Below are 15,751 nucleotides of genomic sequence, written 5' to 3'. Positions count from 1 at the left end.
TTGAACTGAACTGATTTAGTCTTTTATGCTTCATATTTTTGTGTTTCTAGAATTTCAGTGTAAAGCTGTTCAATATTTCAGAATTCTCAACATAACATTTGATATACTATAGCCTTTCTAGTAATTATAATAAAAAAACACATGAAAAGATGCTCAACATCACTCATTATCAGAGAAATGCAAATCAAAACCACTATGAGGTACCATTTCACACCAGTCAGAATGGCTGCGACCCAAAAGTCTACAAATAATAAATGCTGGAGAGGGTGTGGAGAAAAAGGAACCCTCTTACACTGTTGGTGGGGATGCAAACTAGTACAGCCACTATGGAGAACAGTGTGGAGATTCCTTAAAAAACTGGAAATAGAACTGCCTTATGATCCAGCAATCCCACTGCTGGGCATACACACTGAGGAAACCAGAAGGGAAAGAGACACGTGTACCCCAATGTTCATCGCAGCACTGTTTATAATAGCCAGGACATGGAAGCAACCTAGATGTCCATCAGCAGATGAATGGATAAGAAAGCTGTGGTACATATACACAATGGAGTATTACTCAGCCATTAAAAAGAAAACATTTGAATCAGTTCTAATGAGGTGGATGAAACTGGAGCCTATTATACAGAGTGAAGCAAGCCAGAAGGAAAAACACCAATACAGTATACTAACGCATATATATGGAATTTAGAAAGATGGTAACAATAACCCTGTGTACGAGACAGCAAAAGAGACACTGATGTGTAGAACAGTCTTATGGACTCTATGGGAGAGGGAGAGGGTGGGAAGATTTGGGAGAATGGCATTGAAACATGTAAAATACCATGTATGAAACGAGATGCCAGTCCAGGTTCGATGCACGATACTGGATGCTTGGGGCTAGTGCACTGGGACGACCCAGAGGAATGGTATGGGGAGGGAGGAGGGAGGAGGGTTCAGGATGGGGAACACATGTATACCTGTGGCGGATTCATTTTGATATTTGGCAAAACTAATACAATTATGTAAAGTTTAAAAATTAAATAAATTGAAAAAAAATCACAATAAATCAAGAAATTCCAAGTAAGTTTCTGAAGTTCTGTCATTTTCTCTTTACACAGATGCCCTTTACAAGATGCTCAGCCAGATTCCAATTAATTGGAATGTGGTATTTTTGTTTAATTGGCATTTTCTAGATAATCTGTGCAGTACACAAATAAATGAACATTTCACTGTTTCAGTCTTTCCTTTGAAAGCATTTTTTCCTTGTATTTTTTGTCTGCATTTATGAGTGAAGTTATAATAAAATGCAAAGTAATAGATATCTGATTATTTAGAATCTTTCAGTGATACATGCATAGTGAGCAACATAGGTATAAATGGAAATAATAAATTGTAAAGGGAAATATGGCTAAATCTGAAGTGGCTCAAGGTATGTACTTATTCTGTGCATTTTTTTCAGCCTCTTTAATAAGCTTTGTCCTTATCATCTGTCCCATTTTCTACAGAAGTCTAGAAATACCTAGAAGTCAAACCCTGGCTGGTTTGAGTCTTTAGATATGTTTCATTTTCCATATTGAGTGCTTTTTGTTAATTCCAAACTATAAAATGCAAAATATGTGATATGAAAATCCAGACTGTTTAGTTTTCACTTTACTAGGAGTAGGTTCACAAAAACAGAGAACTCTTCTATATTATTTTAATGCTAAATCCTCCATGTCTATAACAATGTGTAGGACACACTTATGAATTTGAGTTTCCATCTCATGCATAAGAAATATAAAATGAATAAAATAAATCTGAATAATTGAGTGCTTAAGTACTAAACACTCATTCCCTATTATCATGTGACTCTGTGAAATAATTAGTGAAAATGTATTTATGAGTTAGATATAAGAGAACAAAAATAAGTCTTTCTCTCCTGAATGTGCTAAATTTGCATTCTAGAAGAAATACAATGAACAAGAAATGGAATCTTCTCTCTACTTGCTTACAGTGTACCAAAGGAAAGGATATGCATATAAATAAAGTTTTGAGTAGACAATACAAATTTCAGTCAAAATGTATTACATATTCTAGATGACACCAATTTAAAAGCTCTTGAACCACAGGTTTGAGACTGAATTAGTTGAATGTAAGAACCTTAATGATGAGATCTTTTTTTGTTAAGATTACACAGCATATTTTCTCACTATTTTCATTCTAAAGGTGGTATAAAGTTTTTCTCACACTTGGTAAAGAAATAATGTGTGTCTTGATTTTCAAGAGTTTAACCTGAAGATTCAAGAACAGGGCATGGAAGCAAAAGACAGAGAGTTGGAAGTATGAACCAAGTGGTTGCAAATCCTTAGATCATCAAAATAAAAACTGATCTGGAATACATGGATTGAAGGAAAAATCAAAGCCCTAAAACTCAAATTTAAATTCTGATACAACTTTCTTTCTTAGAAGAAATAGCCATTAGAGAGGCAAGATAAATATGACCCATTTCAAATACAGTGTCTGAATCTGTTCTTTAAATTTTAAAAGTGTTGGATAACTACATTTGTTTGGCAGATAATATATACTTTGGCAGCCTCATACTCTGGCCACTTGATGCAAAGAGTCTACTCATTGGAAAAGACCCTGATTCTGGAAAGATTGAGGGCAGGAGGAGAAGAGGGTGACATAGGATGAGATGGTTGAATGGCATCAATGACTCAATGGACATGAGTTTGAGCAAACTCCAGGAGATAGTGAAAAACAGGGAAGCCTGGTGTACTGTAGTCCATGGGGTCACACAGAGTTGGACACAACTTAGTGACTGAACAACAGTGAACAACAACGTAGCAGATAAGGCAAGATGAAGGTTTTTCAAGAACTTTGATTCTTAACTTTTTTAAAAGAGTGTTAAAACCACTAAGCATATAATGAAATTATAGACCCACTCTCTCCTCAGGGGAAAAATAATGATTTACAATTTTGTGCATTTTTTGGAAGGTCATAGACCTCTGAGATCTAGAACCTATTCTAGAATAACGTTCTTAATAACACTGAAACTAGTTTTTAACCATCATTTCACAGTTGCATAAAATTTTAATTGTTCTAAATTCATACCTATACAAACTGGTGGGCTGGGCTGCCAGAAGTATCGATTTTCTACCTGAATGCAGGTTATTCTTTCCTCTCCTTGAAGTTCATATCCTGGGTCACACTGAAAAACCACAGTGTCTCCAGGTTCTCGTCCATCTCCATTTCGAGTTCCGTTCATGGGAACCCCTGGGTCACGACACGCAGTGGCAACAGAACCTATGAACAAATAGAAACAAACTTTTAGTTTTGATGCCAACCAAAATCACTTTCAAAGTTCCAGACCTCATCTTTGAGATGCTTCTACATCTTTAAAAAAATAACTTAAAAATGCCTGGGTCATAATTCCCTTTGCTATACAAATATATCCTTGTTGCTTTTTAAATGAGGTATAATTCCCTGATGGCTCAGCATTTAAAGAATCCGACTGCAATGCTAGAGATGTGAGTTCAATCCTTGTGTCAGTAAGATCCTTTGGAAGAGCAAATGGCTACCTACTCCACTATTCTTGCCTGGAAAATCCATTGGGCAGAAGAGCCTGGTAGGCTACAGTCCATAGGGTCACAAAGAATTGGACATGACTGAGCACGCACACATATTGCATATATAATATATAAAAATTATCTATGCTGTACATCTGAAATTAATATAACATTGTAAATCAACAATACCTCAATTTGATATTTGAAAAAATATTGCTAATTTTTAAATACCTGCAAAATAAATACTTTTAAATTGCTTTTTCATAAATAATTTGTTACCTTGCTTCAAGCAGTAACATGACATTTTAGTAGCTAAATAATAAATCTACTCAAAATTCATTATTTTGATGCCCCGTGAGAGACATTGTGAAGAGGATGAAAAGACAGCTGCAAACTAGAAGAATATATTTGCTTGGCCTATATACCACAAAGTACTGGTATGTAGAATATATGAAAAACTCTTAGAACTGGGGGGAAAAAAAAGAAGAAAAAATCCAACTACAAAATGGGCAAAAAACATTTCAATAAAGGGGATACCTGATGGCACATGAAAAATGTTCAGCATCATTAACCATTAAAGAAATGCAAATTAAAACCACAATGAGATACCTATCAAGTTAGCTAAAATAAAATGTATATATATATATATGATAACACCAAATGCTGGGAAGATTCTTACAAAAAAAAAAAGAAAGCAGATTTACTCTAAAGCATATGATAATTAAGTATCAAGACAAAGAAAGTATTAACTTTTTCATTTAAGCTATTATTAAACTATATTCATAAATGTAGGCTTCAGTACTTGTATACATTATTTTTTAAACTGCATATTAAAGTACACAAATTGCTGCATTACAGACACACAACTAGTATTTATTCATTTATTCACTAACTTAATATATTCCAGGCATTGTGTTGGGTGCTAGGAATACAAAGGGGAAATAAGCAGACACAAAACTGAAGAGACTTTGAATTGTTCACACTGTGTAGTGGTGGCACCTATGAAGAGATTCTGTTGCATATATCCCTAGTAGGTTAATAACCAGGTACACAGGTAGGTAGGTATCTATAGATAGATACATACATACATAGATACATAGTTTCATCAATATACCAATCAATCTGTTTTAATACACCAGGCATTCTTTTTGTAGCTCATCTGTTTAATACACATACATACACAAGAAAGAAACCAGAGGATCTCACACAAATATTGTAAGGTTTCGACTCTCCAAGTCATTTGGGAATCAAGAGAACTATATCAATTTAAAAAATAACAAACACTCTAATCCTGTGGTATGCATAAAAGCTGAAATTACAAAAAATGATTTCATATATATATATACACTCACACACACATAATCACACACACACATATATGTATATGCTGCTGCTAAGTCATTTCAGTCGTGTCCGACTCTGTGCGACCCCATAGATGGCAGCCCACCAGGCTCCCCCGTCCCTGGGATTCTCCAGGCAAGAACACTGGAGTGGGTTGCCATTTCCTTCTCCAATGCATGAAAGTGAAAAGTGAAAGTGAAGTCGCTCAGTCGTGTCCGACTCTTAGCGACCCCATGGACTGCAGCCTACCAGGCTCCTCCGTCCATGGGATTTTCCAGGCAAGAGTACTGGAGTGGGGTGCCATTGCCTTCTCCAATATGTATATGCACACACATATATAACATACACAAAATGAATAGAACAAATTGTTTTATATATCTTCTTGGAAAGAGTGAAAGAAAGTTATTTTTACAGTGTTACTTTTTAAAAAGATTACAAAATGTAGACTACAAATGTCATTTTACCTATCACTTAAATTAAAACCAGGGATCATTATATACATCATCAGCAATCTTACAGTTGCTTCATTGTACTGATAAACTAGCATTTCTGAGCAATAGCCACGGACAAGGACTTAACATGTATAATTCATTTCATTCTACTAACAATCCAATCAGTCAAGTGCCATTACTGTTCTTAAATATTTTAGAGGTGAAAAAACTAAAGTTTAGGAAGATTAAGTAACTTTTTCAATATTACAGAAATCAGAGTGCAGAACCAAGGTTTACACCCCAGTTAGTCTGATTTCAGAAGTCAAAGTTTTAAATGATACAGGAGAATGTCCTCTTCTACCTGTTAACTGTTCTTGAGGTACAATTTCTTTCTCAGTTAAATATAATAAAACTCATTAAGAAATTATTAAAAATACAGAGTATATCCTTAAACAGAAATGCTATAGTATGCATAAACATGTCTATTTTAAAATATTCAAATGATTTTTTGAGTTATTTTTAGCTGATAATAGAATAAAAATCAAACTCATATGGGAGAATATGGAGGGAAGGGGGGCAGGGGCATGGTTCCAATTGCCAAGTGGATTTGTTCTCTAATACCTATCAGTGGTCCTTAGCAGAACATCCATCAGGGATTACAGGGTCTGGCAATTACAATCTTTTAATATTGATAGACACTTTTTTGGTAAATTTTTGTGATAAACTCAGTTATTAAGTTTTTCTTGAATTGCTCTGGGATGGTTTCCACTAACACTAAAACTGATCTATCAACTGGCTTTACAATATAAAAGTGGATTGGGATGTTCTACATATAAGATTTACACTAAGCAAGTTTTTATTGGAAAGGAGTGATATAAATGTAAAATGTGCTACAGCTTTCAAACTGAAAAGCAGAATGATATAAAAGATAATGAAAACAGTTAATTTTGTTGTTGTTTTTGTCATTGTTGTTGAGGCTTCCTATGTGCTGGACTCTTGCATCTGCAAAAAACTTGAAGCTTAGTATGAGCATTCTCAAAAGTAAAAATGTACATACAGCAATGTTACACAAATATTGAATGCAGTTAGTATAACTGTGGCTTACCAGTATTTGAGAGAAAAAAGATGTTTGGGCCCTATCATCAGAGTTACTATACTTAAAGATTTAAATTGGAACCTAGTAACTAAAATCAGAAGGCTTCAATATGACAGCTGCTGCTGCTGCTAAGTTGCTTCAGTCGTGTCCGACTCTGTGCGACCCCATAGATGGCAGCCCACCAGGTTCCCCCGTCCCTGGGATTCTCCAGGCAAGAACACTCGAGTGGGTTGCAATTACCTTCTCCAATGCAAGAAAGTGAAAAGTGAAAGTGAAGTCGCTCAGTCGTGTCCGACTCTAGCGACCCCATGGACCGCAGCCTACCAGGCTCCTCTGTCCACGGGATTTTCCAGGCAAGAGTACTGGAGTGGGTTGCCATTGCCTTCTCCGCATATGACAGCTAAAAATGTAAAAATATTCATTTGCCTTTGGGGCTGGTTGACTTGAAGGAAGAGATGTGGTAAAAGTGTACTATGTCTTTTCTCTTAATTAATAAATAAATTAGGAATAAGATTTTAAAACAATATAGAGAACGATAGGGTTTAGTAAAAGACCAAATATTTTTCTTCTTGGAATTACTTCAATTCTAAAGGCAATTAGCTAAATATACACAGAAACAATTACTTGCTGTGAATGCTATTGTCTTATTTTCTTTACTTATTCAAAGTTTAATCTCTATACTGGTTATTCACTGTGTTTGTGGGTAGGCAAAAAAACATTTATTTTGGCATCAATCATTTTTGTTTTATGTATTAAAACAAAAGCTATAGACATTAAAGAAAATAAATAACCATTTAAAATGCCATGGGCTGAAATAATCCCACAAAATTAGCGTGATTTAAAAGCAATTATATTAGAAAACAGTAAGTATTAGGCACATGTGTAAAAATAGGTTAAGAATCTTCATTTGACATTTATTGTTTAATTTTATGGAACATAAATTCTCATGATAAATAATTCTCATTTGCTTTTATTTTTGCTGTTTATATATATATATATATATATATATACATATATATATATAAAAACACAGGGTGTTTTTTGCTACCAAGTATTTTAACTTATCAACTATTTTATATATATAAAATCTAAAAAGCTACACATTAGAAATAATATGTTTGCCACCAAATTATTAACATAGATAATTTATATTTATTTTATTAATTTCTTCAGTTAAAATTACTTCAAATTTTGATTGCTGAAATGAATATCTGCATTTTTTCTATTAGGTTTAAGTATGATATTCTTGATTTTTCTTAAAAATATGTAAGGTAAGCACAAATCTAAGAGATAAAAGTTCTTAACAACCTTGCCTCATCTGCAATGATATAAAGAAAGGAACATTCTAGAAAGTGCATATAATAGGCTTAAATTCTATCCTATCTAAATAAAGCTTGGATTTAACTTTCAAAGCCTAATGAAATTGACAACAAAAAAATAACTTCCTTTCTTTGTCTTTCTCCCCAAAAGGAATGGACATTCATATTTTGGTTAGTAAAGAATAGGAATTACCATGTGTTTCACAGCTCTTAGACCAGTTGATTTTTCAATAGAAACTGTAATAGTCACAGGGAAAAGGTATATAAATAGAAGAGAATGTGATTAGTAAAGCAATATGTAATATTTACTGGAGACTTACTATCTTTTAAACACTTGCACTATGCGCTGATTCTCATTGCATTCACAAGAAATCTGGACTCTATTATTACCCATAGTTTTCCAATGAGAAAATTGAGGCTTAAAAAAGATAACCCTGCTCTATATCACATAGCTGTTTAAAGTGGACAAAGTGCCCTATGCACACATGAGACCATAACTGAGGGACATTTCTTAAGTAAAAATGATAGAAACTTTGTAATAAAATATACTGAGAGTGTGAACCATAGCATGGAGTGCAAGTGAAATCATGACTTCAATGGGAATTTCTAAAATATGTTGCTGCTGCTGCTGCTAAGTCTCTTCAGTCGTGTCCGACTCTTGGCGACACCATGGACTACAGCCTACCAAGCTCCTCCATCCATGGGATTTTCCAGGCAAGAGTACTGGAGTGGGGTGCCATTACTCCTTAAATGTCATTATAAAATCAGAAAAAAAAAAAAAAACTACCTTACTTGCCTATCATCCCTACAGGAGAAATCAAAAAACCTACATATTTAATAACACTTAACTTTAAATATATTAATTTCTTACTTAAATTGCACAGATATTAACAATGTAGTCTTATTCACAGGATTCCACTGGTATACATTGTGTCAAACTGAAAAAAAGTCTGTTTATCTAAGAAAGAGATATATGTTGAACAACTATATGCAACACGAATGACAATTAGAATAGATATGAATAAAATAATGATGATAATGATTACTGTCTCTATTGAGAGCATATACTATACAAAACACTTTACTAGAAGCTAAGTTTATATACTCTTAGACTAAAACACAAATTCTTATTAAGTATTATCATCCCTATTTTAAATGAGCAATACAAGCTTCCCGTCATATTATGTGCTTATTCTTAGCAGATGTGGAATTTGAACTCAAGAAACAGCAGGGCTCCTAAGTATTAGAGTATACTGTCTCATTACAAATCTACCACATTACCAGATAAAACAATAAAAAGGCATGCCCTACGAATGGAACTTTGACAGTTGTTTCTTAATGAAAGAACTGGGCCGAAAAAGTTAGAACTAGCTCGAAACAGAAAGGCAAGAGCAGTTTATAACTCATTTCTTGTTCCTGATATTTCACTATAAAGGGAAACAAAAAAGAAAGACTCAAGGTTATTTTGTAGGTATTATTAGAAGTAATAAAAATAAAATTTAACCTGATATATGCTGAATTTGGGCTTCACGGGTGGCGCTAGTGGTAAACAATCTGCCTGCCTGCCAATGAAGCAGACATAAGAGTAAGAGATGTGGGTTTAGTCCCTGGATCTGGAAGATTCCCTGGAGGAGGAACCAGCAACCCACTCCAGGATTCTTGCCTGGAGAATGCTACAGACCGAGGAGTCTAGCAGGCTACAGCCCATGGAGTCGCAAAGAGTTAGACACAACTGAAGCGATAGCACATCACACAGAATGCCAAATTTAGCCATGTATGTGCCAAATGGTATTAAGTAATTGTAGTAACAAGGACATTTCCCTTCAATTGTTTTTCTCATTCTCTCTCTTCTTCCTGCTCTCTCCCTTTTTTTTTTTTTTTTTTACAAATTTCTTCCTTACGGTTCTTTAAGAGAATAGAAGCAGTAAAGTAGGCACATCCTCACCTCTGGAATCTGTATCCACATTCTCTGCTTTCTCTCCTGTTGCAATAAAGAAGATGCCCTTGCTCTACGTAAGGCTAACCCTAGTTCTTGTGTTGAAAGGACTTTATTCCTAAACATTTTTCATCTCTTCTAATTCACTAGGTTTTCCTTCTGTACTGGGTCACAACCAGTAACATACAAATATGACTTATAACTTCCATCTTAAATAAACAAACTCTTCATTACATCCCTATCCTCTTCCAACTGTTTTCTCATTCCCTTCCTTTCTTTAGTAGAACACATATTAAGCATCTGTTCTGAGGGACATATCTATACAACTGTCTCCAATTTTATCAGCCATATACATTTATGCTAATTACATATATATATATATATATATATATGTCTTTGTATGTAATTAAAGATGCTTTGGAAGGGGCTATGTTAAAAAAGAATTTATATTCAAGTGAGGAAAGTTTATACTAGTATTACTTAGGAATTGTTTTTACAATGTTTTCAGTCTTTACCCATAGTCTAAATCCACTGAAAGAGTTAAATGCATTTATTGTTAAGCAACATGGAACCTTATCAAATCAGGCTTTGCTACACTCTACGGATAGACAGTCCTCATATATAAGACATTGAAGAGAATCTTTCATAAGAGTTAAAAATAGTTCTTCAAGTAAATATGTGTGAAATGAATGAATGAATGAAACTATAACTAGTCATTTCAGTGTATGCTTAAGCTTTATTTATAATTTAGGATTTGTTTCATACTGGGAAACATTTACTCCAAGTGCAGTAACAACATTTATGTTGCATTTTAATTTGTATTACTCTATCTGGATAACCTGAGGCCATTCTTAGAACAATATAGATAGCACTAAATACTACAGAAAATGACTGAGTTATCATCATTTTTATAACTCATCAGTACTGCAAATATACTTCTGACTTCTCATGTTATATTTGTTTTCATCTAATTTAATTAGAAATGTGCATTTCACCTAAAAAACAGTCCTAACTAACACATGCACATGTTTCAAATATATTATGGATGATATTTCAGAGATAACATTTGAATTACCATCGTGGTTACCTTGGCCTAATTAATACTCCAGTTTTCTTATGGCATTTTTTTGTACAACAAAGAAAAAATACACTAAAATCACTTAAAAGTTCTTGTGTGTCCTTTCTGTTCAGAAAGCTGATTTCTTGGTATAAACTTGTTTATCTCAAGAACTTTTGAAAAGCCTCAGATTTGATATAATTGGATAAATAATACTATCAAAAGCAGAAGAATTGCACTGCAGTGAGAAAGGGACACTGATCAGATTGCCTTAGTTTCCTGAATTTTGTCTGCCTCATCAGTAAAACTGACATAGTGATCATTTACCTGACTGATTTAGTATTAGAAAAAATCTTAAAGTATTATTCTAACAATTACATTGCATAATTGAAAATTATATGATATGAAAATGTCAATTCTAAGATAAAGACCAGTAGATTTTACTATTCACTGTGTACTTTAAGAAGTAGTTGTATTTTTGCTGCAATATGTCAAGAAACTTCAGCAAGGTCATGGTCCAAATTTGGCATTCACAAGGCCTTATACTGTCCTCTTCAGTTTTATTGCTTTATACTTTTGTATAGACTAAGAAATGACACTATATTCTCCACTTCACTATCAATAAGGAAATCAACCTGGGTAGTAGGAATATTTAACCTGGAAGGAAATCTCATCGAGAATCAAATCAATCAAAAAATATTTGAAATGCAGATGGTAACCTAGAGGTGGATTTCACCCTGGAGAGTTCTGCCCTTGATTGAGTCCTTGCTGTGTATGAGGTCCATCAATTTTATAAAGAAAGTTCAACATCATTATTAGGCCTACACTCTGCCAGCTACTCAGCAATGTGGCTATCTTTAGAATTTCATTATGATTCGGAAACACCTTAATGATATGGCAAATAAGGTTATAGTAGATGACAAGATGACAGAGATATTCCATACATGGGATGCAAAAGAAACCTCAAAGCTAGTGTTCTAGTATACTTCCAAGTACTTTATATAAACATAATGTTAAAAATACATATTTACTCATTTGTTCACCAGGTAATTGTCGTAAACCCACTATAAGCCAAGTATGCTTGGTATTGGAGATACATTTTAATAAGATGACCCTGAATATTCACTGGAAGGACTGATAATGAAGCTGAAGCTCCAATACTTTGGCCACCTGATGCCAACAACTGACCCATTGGAAAAGATCCTGGTGCTGGGAAAGATTTTAGGCAAAAGGAGAAGAGGGCAGAAAAGGATCAGATGGTTGGATGGCACCACCGGCTCAATGGACATGGAAATGGGCAAACTTCAGGAGATCGGAACAGGGAGGCCTGGCGTGCTGTACTCCATGGGGTTGCTAAGACTCAGACATGACTTAGCAACTGAACAATAACACCTCCATACCACCATCAATTCTTGTGCTACAAAGTGAGGATAAAATCACTGGTCTAATGATTTTTAAATCAACAGTCCTGTTAGGTTGAAGACTGTCAAAGGTACCTATCTATACAGGAAATTGACTTTATATCCAAGATTATAAAAGATTATGTGCTGTGCTTAGTAGCTCAGTTGTGTCCAACTCCTTGAGACCCCATGGACTGTAGCCTTCCAGGCTCCTCTGTCCATGGAGATTCTTCAGGTAATAATACTGGAGTAGGTTGCCATGGTCTGCTACAGGCGATGTTCCTGACCCAGGAATCAACCCGAGGTCTCCTGCATTGCAGGTGGTTTCTTTATAAAAGATTATATAAAAGTCTAATTTGAGTTGAATTCCAATATTTGGAGATTAACAGAATTAATTAGCAAAAAAAAGATAAAGAAACATACAAATATTTTACATAGTTCTGACTGATAGCACATAATACCAGTGTGTTTCTAATGTTATATTATAGAAAATTTCAATACAGATTCACTTAACATTTACTAACTACCAGGTGTAATGCCAAGTTCTGGTTATATAAATATTAACAGGATAACATCTTGTCCATCAAAGGAACATAATCTAAGAGGGATAGCAGATATGTATATGTCTTTAATATAATAAAATGCTTATTAAAATCAGGTAACATTTGTCATACAAAGTGAAAAATTGTGGGCATGAAATAAAAAGCTAAAAGTGATTTATATTATATAATTAAAATATGTATTGATTTATAATTTTACATAGATGAACTTTTCAAAATAGTTATCTATACAAAAATTACTTAAAATAATTTATAAAAAGTTAAAATGCCATATATCTATTCACACAAAAACATCCTCTTTATATGAATTAATTAAACATTAAAAATAAGAGAAGCAAAATAATCACTTGTGGTACATGTGTACATTCTTTAATTTGATTTTTTAGACATATTTAATGTCATTAGGGAGAAGGCAATGGCACCCCACTCCATTACTGTTGCCCGGAAAATCCCATGGATGGAGGAGCCTGGTAGGCTGCAGTCCAAGGGGTCGCTAAGAGTCAGACACGACTGAGTGACTTCACTTTCACTTTCCACTTTCATGCATTGGAGAAGGAAATGGCAACCCACTTCAGTGTTCTTGCCTGGAGAATCCCATGGACAGAGAAACCTGGTAGGCTGCAGTCCATGGGGTCGCACAGAGTCGGACACGACTGAAGCGACTTGGCAGACTTTGGCAGCAATGTCATTTTACTCAACCCACTCCAGTATTCTTGCTTGGAAAATTCCATGGACAGAGGAGCCTGGTGGGCTATAGTCCATGGGGTCACAAAGAGTTGGGCATGACTTAGTAACTAAACCACCACCACCACAAATGCCATTTTACTCTTTTCTTAAGTATATGGTTTTCAATATATTCTTATTTTTATTGGTATTGTTAAAGCTATTTCCAATATATTTTAAATTGTTGGTATGTCAACAAATGTCTCCACAAGCTATAATATTTTTAATTGAGAAAGTTTTCTCTTTATAGGTATTGAGGTATCCAGTAAGCATAGAGCTAGTTCTTTGAAATAGAGGAAAGTTTCAATTTGATCTTCTGTCATAAAACAATGTGTAAATATTTCAGCTTAAGTATTTTCACAGATATTAAATCTTTACTTCTTTTTGGACACCTTTATTTGATAAAAATTTTTCACAATATAAAACTTACGAAATTGTCTTAGATTATGATTTTTTGAAATATTTCAATTTTGGTTGTGTATGAAAAACAGTGCTTCAGATACAAACTTTCCTAAGTCTGAATGACAATGAGCAGCAAAAGCAGAAACTAGTACTGATATACTAAAATTTATATATTTATTTTCAAATCAGCATTTCTTTGTCATACATAAAGAAAAGGTTATTCAATTATTTTGCTATACATAAAAATATTTGTAAATTTTAATGATAGTTTTATTTTGATAGAATTATTTGGTTGAAGTTATGAATCATATGTATTCCACAACCAATTCAAATTGTATTATCTTTTTCTAATTTAATAAGAGCTTTGTTTTTGTCATGAAGTTGTATGTCACCCAAATTTATATTTGTACTATTATCACAAAACAGTTTATCCTTAATACTATAATTTTAATATATGTTTTTTGTCTCATTTTTAAAAATATTTAAAAGATAATTGTTTGCTTAAAAGTTTTAAAAAAAAGTTATATGCTGTTAACATAAATAGAAGTAAGATTTGTGAAAACAATTTTCCAAAGTAAAGAAGTACATTATTGTAAGGTTCTTACATTATATGTGAGGTTGTGTAATAGAATTTGATAGTAGATTTTGATTAAAAAATGTATGTTATTAATATTAGAGCAAGTACACCCCCACCTCCAAAATGTTTAACTAATAATTAAATAGAGGGGGAAAATGATGGTGGAATGCACAGATGGGTCCAATAAAAACTGATTATCAATATGGTTTTAATTAGTAGATTAAAAAATAAGTAGACAAATATCAATAATAATATAGAACACTTCAGGCATAGTGTTATCAACCAAGTGTATCTCATTGGTATTTAATTCCAAATAATGGCAAGTGTACATTCTTATCTTTTCAAATGCACATGGTCCTCTGTGACCCATGGACTGTAGCCCACCAGGCTCCTCTGTCCATGGGGATTCTCCAGGCAAGAACACAGAAGTGAGTTGCCATGTCCTCCACGTGATCTTTCCAATCTCGGAAAGATCTGTGGTCCAGATCTCCTGAACTACAGGCAACTCTTTAATATCTGAGCCACCAGGGAAGCCCAAGAATACTGGAGTGGGTAGCCCATCCCTTCTCCAGGGGATCTTCTCGACACAGGAATCAAATTAGGATCTCCTGCATTGCAGGTGGATACTTTACCAGCTGAGCTACCAGGGAAGCCCAGAAACACATATGCTGGACCATTAAAAAAAAAAAAAAAAAAGTCTAAGTAAATTTAAAATTGTTATTTGGGACGTTCTTCTGCTAAGGAAGCTGGCATGTTAACACTTTCCACACATGTAGAAGAGAATTTAGAACTAAGTGACAAAATTAGTTCAGTAGAGTTTTCATTTGTTCTAGGTGAAAAATCATGTTTTTTTTTTTTAAACAGATTTATGTCTTATAGTTTTCACATGGTTAATGATATCACTATGATCCCCATATATGTTAACATATATTGTGTGCCAGGTGCATTTTCAGCATTAATTTTCTTTTAGTTTTAATTGAGAAGTTATTGGGATTTTTGATGATTAGCACATTAAAATGTAAAAAGCATGATGATTAGCAGACATTTCAAACAAGTTGTACAAAATCCTTAGTATGTAGATAACAAAAGTCTAAGAACCATAGAGTTAATCCAAATAGGTATTTCAACAGCTAATCATATTAAAATTTGTAGACAATTTGTTCCTAAAAGAAAAATACCAAGGATCAGCATCTTAAAATATTAATATACTATTAGGTCTAAATCTCATGTTTTAATATCATATATATTAAATTCTCAATCAAAATATCCCATGTTTCACCTGAGGTTAACATGTTATTAGGAAAAATTGGTCTATTAATACCAATGATATCAGAGTCTCCAGGATAAATCTAAAACCAGGGAGAAATTTTATTTAGGAAA

At 33.7% G+C, this 15,751-nt stretch overlaps 1 protein-coding gene across 1 annotated transcript in view; it reads right to left on the bottom strand.

The window, feature by feature from the left end:
• CSMD3 (CUB and Sushi multiple domains 3) overlaps positions 1–15,751 on the bottom strand; it is a 1,470,240-nt gene that overhangs the window by 351,393 nt on the left and 1,103,096 nt on the right. Inside the window, exon 28 of the mRNA NM_001424929.1 lies at positions 3,075–3,266. Coding sequence (NP_001411858.1) covers positions 3,075–3,266 — 192 coding nt within the window. The remainder of the gene's footprint in view (positions 1–3,074; positions 3,267–15,751) is intronic.

Source organism: Bos taurus, chromosome 14 (assembly GCF_002263795.3).
Source record: "Bos taurus isolate L1 Dominette 01449 registration number 42190680 breed Hereford chromosome 14, ARS-UCD2.0, whole genome shotgun sequence".
NCBI lineage: Eukaryota > Metazoa > Chordata > Mammalia > Artiodactyla > Bovidae > Bos > Bos taurus.
The sequence above is the reverse complement of the archived record's forward strand: the minus strand, read 5'-3'. Positions and strand labels throughout refer to the sequence as shown.